The sequence below is a fragment of the Genypterus blacodes genome, unplaced genomic scaffold (genome assembly GCF_046128005.1).
Source record: "Genypterus blacodes isolate CSIRO-AG114 ecotype Tasmania unplaced genomic scaffold, CSIRO-AGI_Gbla_v1 ptg000157l_1, whole genome shotgun sequence".
Classification (NCBI taxonomy): Eukaryota; Metazoa; Chordata; class Actinopteri; order Ophidiiformes; family Ophidiidae; genus Genypterus; species Genypterus blacodes.
In genome coordinates this window covers 378,113-394,729 of record NW_027466958.1, presented here as the reverse complement: position 1 = coordinate 394,729, position 16,617 = coordinate 378,113, and the positions used below count along the sequence as shown (strand labels likewise).

General features: G+C 39.9%; 1 protein-coding gene and 20 non-coding genes across 22 annotated transcripts in view; 20 read left to right on the top strand and 1 right to left on the bottom strand.

Annotated features, from left to right (window-relative positions):
- Nucleotides 1-16,617, bottom strand: part of LOC143013611 (calcium uptake protein 3, mitochondrial-like) — a 50,040-nt gene that overhangs the window by 17,317 nt on the left and 16,106 nt on the right. For both annotated transcript variants that reach the window (XM_076167298.1, XM_076167296.1), the window contains 2 exons: nt 15,520-15,614; nt 15,250-15,421 (listed from right to left, as the gene is read on the bottom strand). In XM_076167298.1, coding sequence (XP_076023413.1) covers nt 15,250-15,421; nt 15,520-15,614 — 267 coding nt within the window. The remainder of the gene's footprint in view (nt 1-15,249; nt 15,422-15,519; nt 15,615-16,617) is intronic.
- On the top strand, nt 113-326 carry LOC143013649 (small nucleolar RNA U3). Its single transcript, XR_012965166.1, has one exon. It is a non-coding gene; the product is annotated as a small nucleolar RNA U3 (small nucleolar RNA).
- LOC143013676 (small nucleolar RNA U3) lies at nt 879-1,094 on the top strand. The gene has a single exon (XR_012965192.1). It is a non-coding gene; the product is annotated as a small nucleolar RNA U3 (small nucleolar RNA).
- Nucleotides 1,553-1,768, top strand: LOC143013682 (small nucleolar RNA U3). The gene has a single exon (XR_012965197.1). It is a non-coding gene; the product is annotated as a small nucleolar RNA U3 (small nucleolar RNA).
- Nucleotides 2,317-2,532, top strand: LOC143013668 (small nucleolar RNA U3). The gene has a single exon (XR_012965184.1). It is a non-coding gene; the product is annotated as a small nucleolar RNA U3 (small nucleolar RNA).
- Nucleotides 3,081-3,296, top strand: LOC143013674 (small nucleolar RNA U3). The gene has a single exon (XR_012965190.1). It is a non-coding gene; the product is annotated as a small nucleolar RNA U3 (small nucleolar RNA).
- On the top strand, nt 3,755-3,970 carry LOC143013681 (small nucleolar RNA U3). The gene has a single exon (XR_012965196.1). It is a non-coding gene; the product is annotated as a small nucleolar RNA U3 (small nucleolar RNA).
- On the top strand, nt 4,519-4,734 carry LOC143013684 (small nucleolar RNA U3). Its single transcript, XR_012965199.1, has one exon. It is a non-coding gene; the product is annotated as a small nucleolar RNA U3 (small nucleolar RNA).
- On the top strand, nt 5,193-5,408 carry LOC143013641 (small nucleolar RNA U3). The gene has a single exon (XR_012965158.1). It is a non-coding gene; the product is annotated as a small nucleolar RNA U3 (small nucleolar RNA).
- Nucleotides 5,885-6,100, top strand: LOC143013648 (small nucleolar RNA U3). Its single transcript, XR_012965165.1, has one exon. It is a non-coding gene; the product is annotated as a small nucleolar RNA U3 (small nucleolar RNA).
- Nucleotides 6,649-6,864, top strand: LOC143013642 (small nucleolar RNA U3). Its single transcript, XR_012965159.1, has one exon. It is a non-coding gene; the product is annotated as a small nucleolar RNA U3 (small nucleolar RNA).
- On the top strand, nt 7,322-7,537 carry LOC143013665 (small nucleolar RNA U3). Its single transcript, XR_012965181.1, has one exon. It is a non-coding gene; the product is annotated as a small nucleolar RNA U3 (small nucleolar RNA).
- On the top strand, nt 7,997-8,210 carry LOC143013677 (small nucleolar RNA U3). The gene has a single exon (XR_012965193.1). It is a non-coding gene; the product is annotated as a small nucleolar RNA U3 (small nucleolar RNA).
- On the top strand, nt 8,762-8,976 carry LOC143013662 (small nucleolar RNA U3). Its single transcript, XR_012965178.1, has one exon. It is a non-coding gene; the product is annotated as a small nucleolar RNA U3 (small nucleolar RNA).
- LOC143013656 (small nucleolar RNA U3) lies at nt 9,453-9,668 on the top strand. Its single transcript, XR_012965172.1, has one exon. It is a non-coding gene; the product is annotated as a small nucleolar RNA U3 (small nucleolar RNA).
- Nucleotides 10,217-10,432, top strand: LOC143013666 (small nucleolar RNA U3). Its single transcript, XR_012965182.1, has one exon. It is a non-coding gene; the product is annotated as a small nucleolar RNA U3 (small nucleolar RNA).
- Nucleotides 10,891-11,105, top strand: LOC143013654 (small nucleolar RNA U3). Its single transcript, XR_012965170.1, has one exon. It is a non-coding gene; the product is annotated as a small nucleolar RNA U3 (small nucleolar RNA).
- On the top strand, nt 11,561-11,776 carry LOC143013686 (small nucleolar RNA U3). The gene has a single exon (XR_012965201.1). It is a non-coding gene; the product is annotated as a small nucleolar RNA U3 (small nucleolar RNA).
- On the top strand, nt 12,338-12,552 carry LOC143013653 (small nucleolar RNA U3). Its single transcript, XR_012965169.1, has one exon. It is a non-coding gene; the product is annotated as a small nucleolar RNA U3 (small nucleolar RNA).
- On the top strand, nt 13,027-13,241 carry LOC143013685 (small nucleolar RNA U3). Its single transcript, XR_012965200.1, has one exon. It is a non-coding gene; the product is annotated as a small nucleolar RNA U3 (small nucleolar RNA).
- LOC143013688 (small nucleolar RNA U3) lies at nt 13,728-13,943 on the top strand. The gene has a single exon (XR_012965204.1). It is a non-coding gene; the product is annotated as a small nucleolar RNA U3 (small nucleolar RNA).

Below are 16,617 nucleotides of genomic sequence, written 5' to 3'. Positions count from 1 at the left end.
GTCACCCTGCTGTTAACATAAAATGACAAATCCCCCTGTTACAGTAGAGAGGAACCTGAAGTAACAATGACTTTCTCATGAATGAGGTTCTGTTCTGGTCCTCCTCCAAACTAAGACTATACTTTCAGGGATCATTTCTATAGTTTCTGACTTGAGAAATGTGTTTCTAAAGTGTGTGGTCTCGCTAACCATGATGATGAGTCGTGATATTCTCCTCTGAGCATGAAGCTGATGGTGAACAGTGATTTGCATCACATTCACTGTCATTGATGACTGCTCTTTGCTTTCTCATGAAGCATAGAGGAAGAGAATATGATCAGAGTGGTTATCTTTATTTATGTAGAACATTAACAACTAAGGTAACTAGAAATGCATTTCCTGAAGAAAATGCTCTGTGATTGCAGCTACTGAAGGGTTTTGCTAAATGCTGAAGAGCCCGAAAGACTGAGGCCTGAAAAATGTTGAAGTGGTTTCTGTCCCTGAATGAATGAAGAAGTTAGAAGCAGTATGAGTGACAGCTAAAGCTCAAATCCTTCGTAGCTGCCGATTGTTTCTTAACGACAGGTGCAGCCAATGAAGCAGAGAAAGAAAGCTGAGTCAGTCTGAAGGCTTGAACACCTGAAGACCACATGTGGAACAACTGGCTCTAACATAAAAACTGTAACTGCTATCTGATAAGGTGTTGAAGCCTGAGAACCAGGAGAACTTCTAGAATGTAGAGAAAAATAAAGCATTGTGTGTTCCTTTGATGATGTGTGTTACTTTTGTCATCCTGCTGTTAACTTAAAATGACAAATCCCCCTGTTACAGTAGAGAGGAACCTGAAGTAACAATGACTTTCTCATGAATGAGGTTCTGTTCTGGTCCTCCTCCAAACTAAGACTATACTTTCAGGGATCATTTCTATAGTTTCTGACTTGAGAAATGTGTTTCTAAAGTGTGTGGTCTCGCTAACCATGATGATGAGTTGTGATATTCTCCTCTGAGCATGAAGCTGATGGTGAACAGTGATTTGTTCATGTATTCACTGTCATTGATGACTGCTCTTTGTTTTCTTCATGATGCATAGAGGAAGAGAATATGATCAGAGTGGTTACCTGAACTAATGTGAGATAATAAGGCTGAACACAAGTAAAGTAACTAGAAGAAGATGTGCTGTAATTGCAGTTACTGAAAGGTTTTCCTCGATTGCCTGAAAGACTGAAGTGTGAAGGCCTGAAAAATATCTAATGGTTTCTGTGCCTGAAAGAATGAAGCAATTACAAGCAGTTTGAGTGAAAGCTAGAGCTCAAATCTTTTAAAGCTGCTGTTTGTTAATCAACGACAGGTGCAGCCACGCATGGTTAGAGCCATTTCTGTCTTTCTTCTCATTGTGGTCTATAACATGAAAAGTGTTCAGGTGCATCTGAGATACTGAGTTGTGTTCATGCTGCATTGTTTTCATGCTGTGTTTAGTCTCATGAGTCGTCCATTGTAGCGTTAAGTTAAGAGGAACCTGAAGTAACAATGACTTTCTCATGAATGAGGTTCTGTTCTGGTCCTCCTCCAAACTAAAACTATACTTTCAGGGATCATTTCTATAGTTTCTGACTTGAGAAATGTGTTTCTAAAGTGTGTGGGCTCGCTAACCACGATGATGAGTCGTGATATTCTCCTCTGAGCATGAAGCTGATGGTGAACAGTGATCTGCTTCACATATTCACTGTCATTGATGACTGCTCTTTGTTTTCTCATGAAGCATAGAGGAAGAGAATATGATCAGAGTGGTTATCTTTATTTATGTCAAACATCATTAAGGTAACTAGAAACACATTTCCTGAAGAAAATGCACCATGATTGCAACTACTGAAGGGTTTTGCCAAATGCTGAAGAGCCCAAAAGACTGAGGCCTGAAAAATGTTGAAGTGGTTTCTGTCCCTGAATGAATGAAGAAGTTAGAAGCAGTTTGAGTGACAGGTAAGGCTCAAATCCTTTGAAGCTGCCGATTGTTTATAAACGACAGGTGCAGCCAATGAAGCAGAGAAAGAGAGCTGAGTCAGTCTGAAGGCTTGAACACCTGAAGACCACATGTGGAACAACTGGCTCTAACATAAAAACTGTAACTGCTATCTGAAAAGGTGTTGAAGCCTGAGAACCAGGAGAACTTCTAGAATGTAGAGAAAAATAAATCATTGTGTGTTCCTTTGATGATGTGTGTTACTTTTGTCACCGTGCTGTTAACTTAAAATGACAAATCCCCCTGTTACAGTAGAGAGGAACCTGAAGTAACAATGACTTTCTCATGAATGAGGTTCTGTTCTGGTCCTCCTCCAAACTAAGACTATACTTTCAGGGATCATTTCTATAGTATCTGACTTGAGAAATGTGTTTCTAAAGTGTGTGGTCTCGCTAACCACGATGATGAGCCGTGATATTCTCCTCTGAGCATGACGCTGATGGTGAATAATGATTTGCTTCACATACTCACTGTCATTGATGACTGCTCTTTGTTTTCTCATGAAGCATAGAGGAAGAGAATATGATCAGAGTGGTTATCTTTATTTATGTCAAACATCATTAAGGTAACTAGAAACACATTTCCTGAAGAAAATGCACCCTGATTGCAACTACTGAAAGGTTTTGCCAAATGCTGAAGAGCCCGAAAGACTGAAGCCTGGAAAATGTTGAAGTGGTTTCTGTCCCTGAATGAATGAAGAAGTTAGAAGCAGTTTGAGTGACAGGTAAGGCTCAAATCCTTTGAAGCTGCCGATTGTTTATAAACGACAGGTGCAGCCAATGAAGCAGAGAAAGAGAGCTGAGTCAGTCTGAAGGCTTGAACACCTGAAGATCACATGTGGAACAACTGGCTCTAACATAAAAAATGTAACTGCTATCTGAAAACGTGTTGAAGCCTGAGAACCAGGAGAACTTCTAGAATGTAGAGAAAAATAATTCATTGTGTGTTCCTTTGATGATGTGTGTTACTTTTGTCACCGTGCTGTTAACTTAAAATGACAAATCCCCCTGTTACAGTAGAGAGGAACCTGAAGTAACAATGACTTTCTCATGAATGAGGTTCTGTTCTGGTCCTCCTCCGAATTAAGACTATACTTTCAGGGATCATTTCTATAGTTTCTGACTTGAGAAATGTGTTTCTAAAGTGTGTGGTCTCGCTAACCATGATGATGAGTTGTGATATTCTCCTCTGAGCATGAAGCTGATGGTGAACAGTGATTTGTTCATGTATTCACTGTCATTGATGACTGCTCTTTGTTTTCTTCATGATGCATAGAGGAAGAGAATATGATCAGAGTGGTTACCTGAACTAATGTGAGATAATAAGGCTGAACACAAGTAAAGTAACTAGAAGAAGATGTGCTGTAATTGCAGTTACTGAAAGGTTTTCCTCGATTGCCTGAAAGACTGAAGTGTGAAGGCCTGAAAAATATCTAATGGTTTCTGTGCCTGAAAGAATGAAGCAATTACAAGCAGTTTGAGTGAAAGCTAGAGCTCAAATCTTTTAAAGCTGCTGTTTGTTAATCAACGACAGGTGCAGCCACGCATGGTTAGAGCCATTTCTGTCTTTCTTCTCATTGTGGTCTATAACATGAAAAGTGTTCAGGTGCATCTGAGATACTGAGTTGTGTTCATGCTGCATTGTTTTCATGCTGTGTTTAGTCTCATGAGTCGTCCATTGTAGCGTTAAGTTAAGAGGAACCTGAAGTAACAATGACTTTCTCATGAATGAGGTTCTGTTCTGGTCCTCCTCCAAACTAAAACTATACTTTCAGGGATCATTTCTATAGTTTCTGACTTGAGAAATGTGTTTCTAAAGTGTGTGGGCTCGCTAACCACGATGATGAGTCGTGATATTCTCCTCTGAGCATGAAGCTGATGGTGAACAGTGATCTGCTTCACATATTCACTGTCATTGATGACTGCTCTTTGTTTTCTCATGAAGCATAGAGGAAGAGAATATGATCAGAGTGGTTATCTTTATTTATGTCAAACATCATTAAGGTAACTAGAAACACATTTCCTGAAGAAAATGCACCATGATTGCAACTACTGAAGGGTTTTGCCAAATGCTGAAGAGCCCAAAAGACTGAGGCCTGAAAAATGTTGAAGTGGTTTCTGTCCCTGAATGAATGAAGAAGTTAGAAGCAGTTTGAGTGACAGGTAAGGCTCAAATCCTTTGAAGCTGCCGATTGTTTATAAACGACAGGTGCAGCCAATGAAGCAGAGAAAGAGAGCTGAGTCAGTCTGAAGGCTTGAACACCTGAAGACCACATGTGGAACAACTGGCTCTAACATAAAAACTGTAACTGCTATCTGAAAAGGTGTTGAAGCCTGAGAACCAGGAGAACTTCTAGAATGTAGAGAAAAATAAATCATTGTGTGTTCCTTTGATGATGTGTGTTACTTTTGTCACCGTGCTGTTAACTTAAAATGACAAATCCCCCTGTTACAGTAGAGAGGAACCTGAAGTAACAATGACTTTCTCATGAATGAGGTTCTGTTCTGGTCCACCTCCAAACTAAGACTATACTTTCAGAGATCATTTCTATAGTTTCTGACTTGAGAAATGTGTTTCTAAAGTGTGTGGTCTCGCTAACCATGATGATGAGTTGTGATATTCTCCTCTGAGCATGAAGCTGATGGTGAACAGTGATTTGTTCATGTATTCACTGTCATTGATGACTGCTCTTTGTTTTCTTCATGATGCATAGAGGAAGAGAATATGATCAGAGTGGTTACCTGAACTAATGTGAGATAATAAGGCTGAACACAAGTAAAGTAACTAGAAGAAGATGTGCTGTAATTGCAGTTACTGAAAGGTTTTCCTCGATTGCCTGAAAGACTGAAGTGTGAAGGCCTGAAAAATATCTAATGGTTTCTGTGCCTGAAAGAATGAAGCAATTACAAGCAGTTTGAGTGAAAGCTAGAGCTCAAATCTTTTAAAGCTGCTGTTTGTTAATCAACGACAGGTGCAGCCACGCATGGTTAGAGCCATTTCTGTCTTTCTTCTCATTGTGGTCTATAACATGAAAAGTGTTCAGGTGCATCTGAGATACTGAGTTGTGTTCATGCTGCATTGTTTTCATGCTGTGTTTAGTCTCATGAGTCGTCCATTGTAGCGTTAAGTTAAGAGGAACCTGAAGTAACAATGACTTTCTCATGAATGAGGTTCTGTTCTGGTCCTCCTTCAAACTAAGACTATACTTTCAGGGATCATTTCTATAGTTTCTGACTTGAGAAATGTGTTTCTAAAGTGTGTGGTCTCGCTACCCACGATGATGAGTCGTGATATTCTCCTCTGAGCATGAAGCTGACGGTGAATAATGATTTGTTTCATGTATTCACTGTCATTGATGACTGCTCTTTGTTTTCTCATGAAGCATAGAGGAAGAGAATATGATCAGAGTGGTTATCTTCAGTGTGAAACATCAATACATTCAACTGAGTTAAAAATAACCAGGTCAAACCAAAGCAGATCTTCTAGAAACTGAAGTGTTACTTCAGACTCAATCTGGTATTGCAGCTGTTGGTCTTTCAGGTGAGATCTCACAGTGAAACAGACAGGTGGATACAGATATATGGTCTCTAACTGAAGACAACCACACAGAACTTTGACTCATTTAGCTAAAGCATTAACAGTTGTTTCAATACATTTTGTACATAACTCATTGTCTAAAGAATCCTTCAAAGATTTAGATTAAGACTTGTCACCACACTTGGAAAATTAATTCATTGTGTGTCCCTTTGGGGATGTGTGTTACTTTTGTCACCCTGCTGTTACCACGATCACTTTAAAATGACAAATCCCCCTGTTACAGTAGAGAGGAACCTGAAGTAACAATGACTTTCTCATGAATGAGGTTCTGTTCTGGTCCTCCTCCAAACTAAGACTATACTTTCAGGGATCATTTCTATAGTTTCTGACTTGAGAAATGTGTTTCTAAAGTGTGTGGGCTCGCTAACCACGATGATGAGTCGTGATATTCTCCTCTGAGCATGAAGCTGATGGTGAACAGTGATCTGCTTCACATATTCACTGTCATTGATGACTGCTCTTTGTTTTCTCATGAAGCATAGAGGAAGAGAATATGATCAGAGTGGTTATCTTTATTTATGTCAAACATCATTAAGGTAACTAGAAACACATTTCCTGAAGAAAATGCACCATGATTGCAACTACTGAAGGGTTTTGCCAAATGCTGAAGAGCCCAAAAGACTGAGGCCTGAAAAATGTTGAAGTGGTTTCTGTCCCTGAATGAATGAAGAAGTTAGAAGCAGTTTGAGTGACAGGTAAGGCTCAAATCCTTTGAAGCTGCCGATTGTTTATAAACGACAGGTGCAGCCAATGAAGCAGAGAAAGAGAGCTGAGTCAGTCTGAAGGCTTGAACACCTGAAGACCACATGTGGAACAACTGGCTCTAACATAAAAACTGTAACTGCTATCTGAAAAGGTGTTGAAGCCTGAGAACCAGGAGAACTTCTAGAATGTAGAGAAAAATAAATCATTGTGTGTTCCTTTGATGATGTGTGTTACTTTTGTCACCGTGCTGTTAACTTAAAATGACAAATCCCCCTGTTACAGTAGAGAGGAACCTGAAGTAACAATGACTTTCTCATGAATGAGGTTCTGTTCTGGTCCACCTCCAAACTAAGACTATACTTTCAGGGATCATTTCTATAGTTTCTGACTTGAGAAATGTGTTTCTAAAGTGTGTGGTCTCGCTAACCATGATGATGAGTCGTGATATTCTCCTCTGAGCATGAAGCTGATGGTGAATAATGATTTGTTCATGTATTCACTGTCATTGATGACTGCTCTTTGTTTTCTTCATGAAGCATAGAGGAAGAGAATATGATCAGAGTGGTTACCTGAACTAATGTGAGATAATAAGGCTGAACACAAGTAAAGTAACTAGAAGAAGATGTGCTGTAATGCAGTTACTGAAAGGTTTTGCTGAATTGCCTGAAAGACTGAAGTGTGAAGGCCTGAAAAATATCTAATGGTTTCTGTGCCTGAAAGAATAAAGCAATTACAAGCAGTTTGAGTGACAGCTAGAGCTCAAATCTTTTAAAGCTGCTGTTTGTTAATCAACGACAGGTGCAGCCACGCATGGTTAGAGCCATTTCTGTCTTTCTTCTCATTGTGGTCTATAACATTAAAAGTGTTCAGGTGCATCTGAGATACTGAGTTGTGTTCATGCTGCATTGTTTTCATGCTATGTTTAGTCTCATGAGTCGTCCATTCTACCATTATGTTAAGAGGAACCTGAAGTAACAATGACTTTCTCATGAATGAGGTTCTGTTCTGGTCCTCCTCCAAACTAAGACTATACTTTCAGGGATCATTTCTATAGTTTCTGACTTGAGAAATGTGTTTCTAACGTGTGTGGTCTCGCTAACCACGATGATGAGTCGTGATATTCTCCTCTGAGCATGAAGCTGATGGTGAACAGTGATTTGTCACACATATTCACTGTCATTGATGACTGCTCTTTGTTTTCTCATGAAGCATAGAGGAAGAGAATATGATCAGAGTGGTTACCTGAACTAATGTGAAACATAAATACATTACCAAGTGAAGAAATCTATCAAGCTATATCAAAAGTGTCATAAGTATTGAGGGAGAGATTATGATCACAGTTGTTATCCTAACTAATGTGAAACATTAACTTATTGTAACAACCAAGCTAAACCAAAGCTGTCAGAAAATAGTGACATTAGAGCCAGAAAGAGTGTAGCAGTTGTTAGTCTTTAAAGCAAGATCACACTGTGAAACAGAGGCAATACATAGACTAATCTGCCTTGGGACTCACTGTGGTCTGTAACATGAAATGTGTTCAGGTGCATCTGAGATACTGAGTTTGGTTCATGCTGCATTGTTTGTTTGTCACCCTGCTGTTAACATAAAATGACAAATCCCCCTGTTACAGTAGAGAGGAACCTGAAGTAACAATGACTTTCTCATGAATGAGGTTCTGTTCTGGTCCTCCTCCAAACTAAGACTATATTTTCAGGGATCATTTCTATAGTTTCTGACTTGAGAAATGTGTTTCTAAAGTGTGTGGTCTCGCTAACCACGATGATGAGTCGTGATATTCTCCTCTGAGCATGAAGCTGATGGTGAACAGTGATTTGCATCACATTTACTGTCATTGATGACTGCTCTTTGCTTTCTCATGAAGCATAGAGGAAGAGAATATGATCAGAGTGGTTATCTTTATTTATGTAGAACATTAACAACTAAGGTAACTAGAAATGCATTTCCTGAAGAAAATGCGCCGTGATTGCAACTACTGAAGGGTTTTGCTAAATGCTGAAGAGTCGAAAGACTGAAGCCTGAAAAATGTTGAAGTGGTTTCTGTCCCTGAATGAATGAAGAAGTTAGAAGCAGTATGAGTGACAGCTAAAGCTCAAATCCTTCGTAGCTGCCGATTGTTTCTTAACGACAGGTTCAGCCAATGAAGCAGAGAAAGAAAGCTGAGTCAGTCTGAAGGCTTGAACACCTGAAGACCACATGTGGAACAACTGGCTCTAACATAAAAACTGTAACTGCTATCTGAAAAGGTGTTGAAGCCTGAGAACCAGGAGAACTTCTAGAATGTAGAGAAAAATAAAGCATTGTGTGTTCCTTTGATGATGTGTGTTACTTTTGTCATCCTGCTGTTAACTTAAAATGACAAATCCCCCTGTTACAGTAGAGAGGAACCTGAAGTAACAATGACTTTCTCATGAATGAGGTTCTGTTCTGGTCCTCCTCCAAACTAAGACTATACTTTCAGGAATCATTTCTATAGTTTCTGACTTGAGAAATGTGTTTCTAAAGTGTGTGATCTCGCTACCCACGATGATGAGTCGTGATATTCTCCTCTGAGCATGAAGCTGATGGTGAACAGTGATTTGTTCATGTATTCACTGTCATTGATGACTGCTCTTTGTTTTCTCATGAAGCATAGAGGAAGAGAATATGATCAGAGTGGTTATCTTCAGTGTGAAACATCAATACAATCAACTGAGTTAAAAATAACCAGGTCAAACCAAAGCAGATCTACCAGAAACTGAAGTGTTACTTCAGACTCAATCTGGTATTGCAGCTGTTGGTCTTTCAGGTAAGATCTCACAGTGAAACAGACAGGTAGATACAGATATATGGTCTCTAACTGAAGACAACCACACAGAACTTTGACTCATTTAGCTAAAGCATTAACAGTTGTTTCAATACATTTTCTACATAACTCATTGTCTAAAGAATCCTTCAAAGATTTAGATTAAGACTTGTCACCACACTTGGAAAATTAATTCATTGTGTGTTCCTTTGGGGATGTGTGTTACTTTTGTCACCCTGCTGTTACCACGATCACTTTAAAATGACAAATCCCCCTGTTACAGTAGAGAGGAACCTGAAGTAACAATGACTTTTTCATGAATGAGGTTCTGTTCTGGTCCTCCTCCAAACTAAGACTTTACTTTCAGGGATCATTTCTATAGTTTCTGTCTTGAGAAATGTGTTTCTAACGTGTGTGGTCTCGCTAACCACGATGATGAGCCGTGATATTCTCCTCTGAGCATGAAGCTGATGGTGAATAATGATTTGCTTCACATATTCACTGTCATTGATGACTGCTCTTTGTTTTCTCATGAAGCATAGAGGAAGAGAATATGATCAGAGTGGTTATCTTTATTTATGTCAAACATCATTAAGGTAACTAGAAACACATTTCCTGAAGAAAATGCACCCTGATTGCAACTACTGAAGGGTTTTGCCAAATGCTGAAGAGCCCGAAAGACTGAAGCCTGGAAAATGTTGAAGTGGTTTCTGTCCCTGAATGAATGAAGAAGTTAGAAGCAGTTTGAGTGACAGGTAAGGCTCAAATCCTTTGAAGCTGCCGATTGTTTATAAACGACAGGTGCAGCCAATGAAGCAGAGAAAGAGAGCTGAGTCAGTCTGAAGGCTTGAACACCTGAAGACCACATGTGGAACAACTGGCTCTAACATAAAAACTGTAACTGCTATCTGAAAAGGTGTTGAAGCCTGAGAACCAGGAGAACTTCTAGAATGTAGAGAAAAATAAATCATTGTGTGTTCCTTTGATGATGTGTGTTACTTTTGTCACCGTGCTGTTAACTTAAAATGACAAATCCCCCTGTTACAGTAGAGAGGAACCTGAAGTAACAATGACTTTCTCATGAATGAGGTTCTGTTCTGGTCCTCCTCCAAACTAAGACTATACTTTCAGGGATCATTTCTATAGTTTCTGACTTGAGAAATGTGTTTCTAAAGTGTGTGGTCTCGCTAACCATGATGATGAGTCGTGATATTCTCCTCTGAGCATGAAGCTGATGGTGAACAGTGATTTGTTCATGTATTCACTGTCATTGATGACTGCTCTTTGTTTTCTTCATGAAGCATAGAGGAAGAGAATATGATCAGAGTGGTTACCTGAACTAATGTGAGATATTAAGGCTGAACACAAGTAAAGTAACTAGAAGAAGATGTGCTGTAATGCAGTAACTGAAAGGTTTTCCTCGATTGCCTGAAAGACTGAAGTGTGAAGGCCTGAAAAATATCTAATGGTTTCTGTGCCTGAAAGAATGAAGCAATTACAAGCAGTTTGAGTGAAAGCTAGAGCTCAAATCTTTTAAAGCTGCTGTTTGTTAATCAACGACAGGTGCAGCCACGCATGGTTAGAGCCATTTCTGTCTTTCTTCTCATTGTGGTCTGTAACATTGAAATGTCTTCAGGTGCAGCTGAGATACTGAGTTGTGTTCATGCTGCATTGTTTTCATGCTGTGTTTAGTCTCATGAGTCGTCCATTGTAGCGTTAAGTTAAGAGGAACCTGAAGTAACAATGACTTTCTCATGAATGAGGTTCTGTTCTGGTCCTCCTTCAAACTAAGACTATACTTTCAGGGATCATTTCTATAGTTTCTGACTTGAGAAATGTGTTTCTAAACTGTGTGGTCTCGCTAACCACGATGTTGAGTCGTGATATTCTCTTCTGAGCATGAAGCTGATGGTGAATAATGATTTATTCAAATATTCACTGTCATTGATGACTGCTCTTTGCTTCTTTATGGAGCTTAGAGGGAGGGAATATGATCAGAGTGGTTACCTGAACTAATGTGAATCATAAATAAATTACCAAGTGAAGAAGTCTGTCAAGCTATATCAAAACTTTCAGAAGTATTGAGGGAGAGATTATGATCACAGTTGTTATCCTAACTAATGTGAAACATTAACTATTTGTAACAACCAAGCTAAACCAAAGCTGTCAGAAAAATGTTACATCAGAGCCAGAAAGAGTGTTGCAGTTGTTAGTCTTAAAAGCAAGATCACACTGTGAAACAGAGGCAATACATAGACTAATCTGCCTTGGGACTCACTGTGGTCTATAACATGAAAAGTGTTCAGGTGCATCTGAGATACTGAGTTTGGTTCATGCTGCATTGTTTTCATGCTGTGTTTAGTCTCATGAGTCGTCCATTCTACCATTATGTTAAGAGGAACCTGAAGTAACAATGACTTTCTCATGAATGAGGTTCTGTTCTGGTCCTCCTCCAAACTAAGACTATACTTTCAGGGATCATTTCTATCGTTTCTGACTTGAGAAATGTGTTTCTAAAGTGTGTGATCTCGCTAACCACGATGATGAGTTGTGATATTCTCCTCTGAGCATGAAGCTGATGGTGAACAGTGATTTGTTTCATGTATTCACTGTCATTGATGACTGCTCTTTTTTTTCTCATGAAGCATAGAGGAAGAGAATATGATCAGAGTGGTTATCTTTATTTATGTAGAACATTAACAACTAAGGTAACTAGAAATGCATTTCCTGAAGAAAATGCACCATGATTGCAGCTACTGAAGGGTTTTGCTAAATGCTGAAGATCCCGAAAGACTGAGGCCTGAAAAATGTTGAAGTGGTTTCTGTCCCTGAATGAATGAAGAAGTTAGAAGCAGTTTGAGTGACAGCTAAAGCTCAAATCCTTTGAAGCTGCTGATTGTTTATAAATGACAGGTGCAACCAATGAAGCAGAGACAGACAGATGAGTAAGTCTGAAGGCTGAAAACACCTGAAGACCACATGTGGAACAACTGGCTCTAACACAAAAACGGTAACTGCTATCTAAAAACGTGTTGAAGCCTGAGAACCAGGAGAACTACTAGAATGTAGAGAAAAATAATTCATTGTGTGTTCCTTTGGTGATGTGTGTTACTTTTGTCACCCTGCTGTTACCACGATCACTTTAAATGACAAATCCCCCTGTTACAGTAGAGAGGAACCTGAAGTAACAATGACTTTCTCATGAATGAGGTTCTGTTCTGGTCCTCCTCCAAACTAAGACTATACTTTCAGGGATCATTTCTATAGTTTCTGACTTGAGAAATGTGTTTCTAAAGTGTGTGGTCTCGCTACCCACGATGATGAGTCGTGATATTCTCTTCTGAGCATGAAGCTGATGGTGAACAGTGATTTGTTCATGTATTCACTGTCATTGATGACTGCTCTTTGCTTTCTCATGAAGCATAGAGGAAGAGAATATGATCAGAGTGGTTATATTCAGTGTGAAACATCAATACAATCAACTGAGTTAAAAATAACCAAGTAAAACCAGAGCAGATCTACTAGAAACTGAAGTGTTACTTCAGACTCAATCTGGTATTGCAGCTGTTGGTCTTTCAGGTAAGATCTCACAGTGAAACAGACAGGTAGAAACAGATATATGGTCTCTAACTGAAGACAACCACACAGAACTTTGACTCATTTAGCTAAAGCATTAACAATTGTTTCAATACATTATTTACGTTACTTATTGTCTGAAGAATCCTTCAAAGAATTAAATGAAGACTCGTTACCACAGCTGAAGATAAATCATTGTGTGTTCCTTTGGTGATGTGTGTTACTTTTGTCACCCTGCTGTTACCACGATCACTTTAAAATGACAAATCCCCCTGTTACAGTAGAGAGGAACCTGAAGTAACAATGACTTTCTCATGAATGAGGTTCTGTCCTGGTCCTCCTCCAAACTAAGACTATACCTTCAGGGATCATTTCTATAGTTTCTGACTTGAGAAATGTGTTTCTAAAGTGTGTGGTCTCGCTAACCACGATGATGAGTCGTGATATTCTCCTCTGAGCATGAAGCTGATGGTGAATAATGATTTATTCAAATATTCACTGTCATTGATGACTGCTCTTTGCTTCTCTATGGAGCTTAGAGGGAGGGAATATGATCAGAGTGGTTACCTGAACTAATGTGAAACATAAATACATTACCAAGTGAAGAAATCTATCAGGCTATATCAAAACTGTCAGAAGTATTGAGGGAGAGATTATGATCACAGTTGTTATCCTAACTAATGTGAAACATTAACTTATTGTAACAACCAAGCTAAACCAAAGCTGTCAGAGAAATGTTACATCAGAGCCAGAAAGAGTGTTGCAGTTGTTAGTCTTTAAAGCAAGATCACACTGTGAAAAACAGGCAATACATAGACTAATTTAGTTTAAGCACTACCAGTTTAATTACTGTCAGCCTTGGGACCCACTGTGGTCTATAACATGAAAAGTGTTCAGGTGCATCTGAGCTACTGAGTTGTGTTCATGCTGCATTGTTTTAATCCTGTGTTTAGTCTCATGAGTCGTCCATTGTAGCGTTAAGTTAAGAGGAACCTGAAGTAACAATGACTTTCTCATGAATGAGGTTCTGTTCTGGTCCTCCTTCAAACTAAGACTATACATTCAGGGATCATTTCTACAGTTTCTGACTTGAGAAATGTGTTTCTAAAGTGTGAGGTCTCGCTAACCACGATGATGAGTCGTGATATTCTCCTCTGAGCATGAAGCTGATGGTGAATAATGATTTGTTCATCTATTCACTGTCATTGATGACTGCTCTTTGTTTTTTTCATGAAGCTTAGAGGGAGAGAATATGATCAGAGTGGTTACCTGAACTGATGTGGAACAGTAACAAGTGGTAATAATAACTGAGCAAAAGAATAACTGATGAAAATAATGTTTGACGGCTGATGTAAACCATCAGCTGAATTGTTTGCACTGCAACTGTCAAAACACTTAATGTGAGACTTCACAATGGAACAGCAAAACGTAACATTGACAGATAGATATGATGTCATCATTGGAGCTAGTGAGCTGAAGCTTCTTAAAGAATACGCTGACGTTCTTTCATACTCTGGATAATGGTTTTTAGTGAGTGGGAACTATACTCGAGGGAGGCAGTAGTCGAGTGGGTAGAGCTTCCGCTCTCAACCGGGGGGTTGCCGGTTCGAGTCCCTGCCGAGGTGCCCCTGAGCAAGGCACCGAACCCTCAATTGCTCCCCCCTCTGCGAAGGGTGGTAATATAATGTAATGTAAGTCGCTTTGTATAAAAGCGTCTGCCAAATGATCGTAATGTAATGTAATGTATACTGCGCTGCAACAAGTATAAACTCTAAACTAAACTATAAAGAGTAACAATGGCATAATTCTGTTCTTAAGGGGCGATGTGGATGGACCTACTGCAGCAGTGCCCGGTGTTTGTGTGTGAAGGTGGTGATAAATTGTGCACACTGCAGTATAATGCGTTAGTGACTTCAGGAGTGCCTGCTGAACGGCTCGGGCTCTGGCCATACTTTACAAAGAGGTATTAGGTGGAAGTGTCACGTTTAACACATTCACAGCTATGAAGTCGCCGGTGCATTTAAGTGCGTATGTGTATGTGTGTAGTCAGATGAAACAGACTCAGTGGAGCGTTGAGGTGTGAAGAGCCACAACAGCCCGGAGGCAGAGAGTCATGGGAAAAGATCGATGGCTGGAGGGTGGAAGCAATTAGGACAGGAGGAAGGGAAGAGATGGATACAAGAAGATTGTAGAGAGAGTAAGAATTGTAAGCTTATATTTAATGATGTTACTGCTGTCACTACTAGAGCACCTATTTATTCGGAAACTCATGATTTCCAAACGAGTCAGAAAATGCAAAATATGTAGCAAATGAGATGAATCGGAAAACTATTATTCAATTCTAATTAACACAATATTATTAATAATATATAGTCTTACTAATCAATATCACAAAAGCAGAAGAATACAAAGGTAATGCAGCGTTAAAGTTCAATCAGAAGATCCTGCACCACCACAGATCACAGTGAGTGAGATGAGATGAGATGAGATGAGGGGGTTTGTGTTTATTCTCCAGCACTATATATTACTATAAATCACTCTAAAATGCTGTGCCTTTGATAACTTTGTTTACCTTCTCGTCTGGGATACACTGGCGGACGTTCTCCAGGTAGGCGTTGATGTTCTCCACGTTGGTGAAGCGCAGCAGGATCTTGGCAAAGTCCTCCTCGCTGATGGTCGTCATCCCTTTGGAGTAAGTCAGGAATTCGATCTCCAGGACCTCTGTCTGGAGATTATCCATAAACCTGTTGGACGGCAATGAGAAACAATTTAGTCAACCACTAACATGCCCACAACAGGAATGTTTGCTTCTGTACTTGAAACAACAACATGGCAACCATACCTGTAAAAGTCATCAAACGTCAGCTCTGCCTTCCCTTTCTTCCCAAAGAAATGGACCAGGAGGGTGGTGTCGATGGTCATGTTCTCATCTGCTCGCTGTGGATCATTAGACAGGGGGTCATAAGACAGAATCACCAAGTCAAGCACTGTGATTGGGAGAAAAGTGGGCAGGGGCTCATCATCAATCCCACATGGCAACCGCACTGTCAGGCTTGTGGGAAGCAGACTTCTGCCGCACCTGTGCAGGAGCGTGCACCGTATCAGCAACAAGAGACACATCAACCAGTCAACCAGCTCAGACAAACAGACAAACAGGAAGCAGCCATCATGACATCAAACACACCAGTCTAGGCAGAAACCTTTCAATGAAGTCTGTGAGCCTTTACAGGTTCAGCAAAGTGAGAATGTTCCAGGAAACGATGGTCAGAAAATAGACAATGGACTGAACAGCGCTTTCTGATTTAATACGGTACATCTGAGGTTGACTTTAAGGCAATTTGTACCTATGATTGAGTACTAAATAGAGACCAAATAAGGATTTTGTAGCATATTTTCCAGTAATCAACTGTAGGGTTCATTCATCCCTCTGCATGCAGCCCAGACTGGTGAGGTGTGTTGCAGTAGCAGTACAAAATACAAACCAGTAGAGTGACTGGTGAGGACAGGATAAGAGTCCAGGTAGCAGCACACACAGACATGCTTACACTGTACACTGAACATAGGAGAGAGAGAGAGAGGAACAGGAAGAATGCATAAGAAAGAGTAGAGGAAGAAGCATGGGAGCACATGGACAAACACTTGACACTCAGCTGGCGAACATGTGCACAGTGAAGCTGCCATTATCCCGTGCGTTCCTCTGCGTAAGCCGCGTTAACACACACAGACAAAATCTCAGATGACAAAGAGCTACAGGACACACAAGCCACCACAACAGAAATGCACAGGATGAGCGCTGATTCCACCTTTTTCCGTTAGCGGGAAAAGAATCTTGTGCGCCACGATTGCAACGTTTGTTTCCTTCTCTTTCTCAGTGATTAGAAACCCAACCTATACAAACTTTGTGCTGTTTGTTCAGTTGGCTCGTGCTTTGTAATCTGTT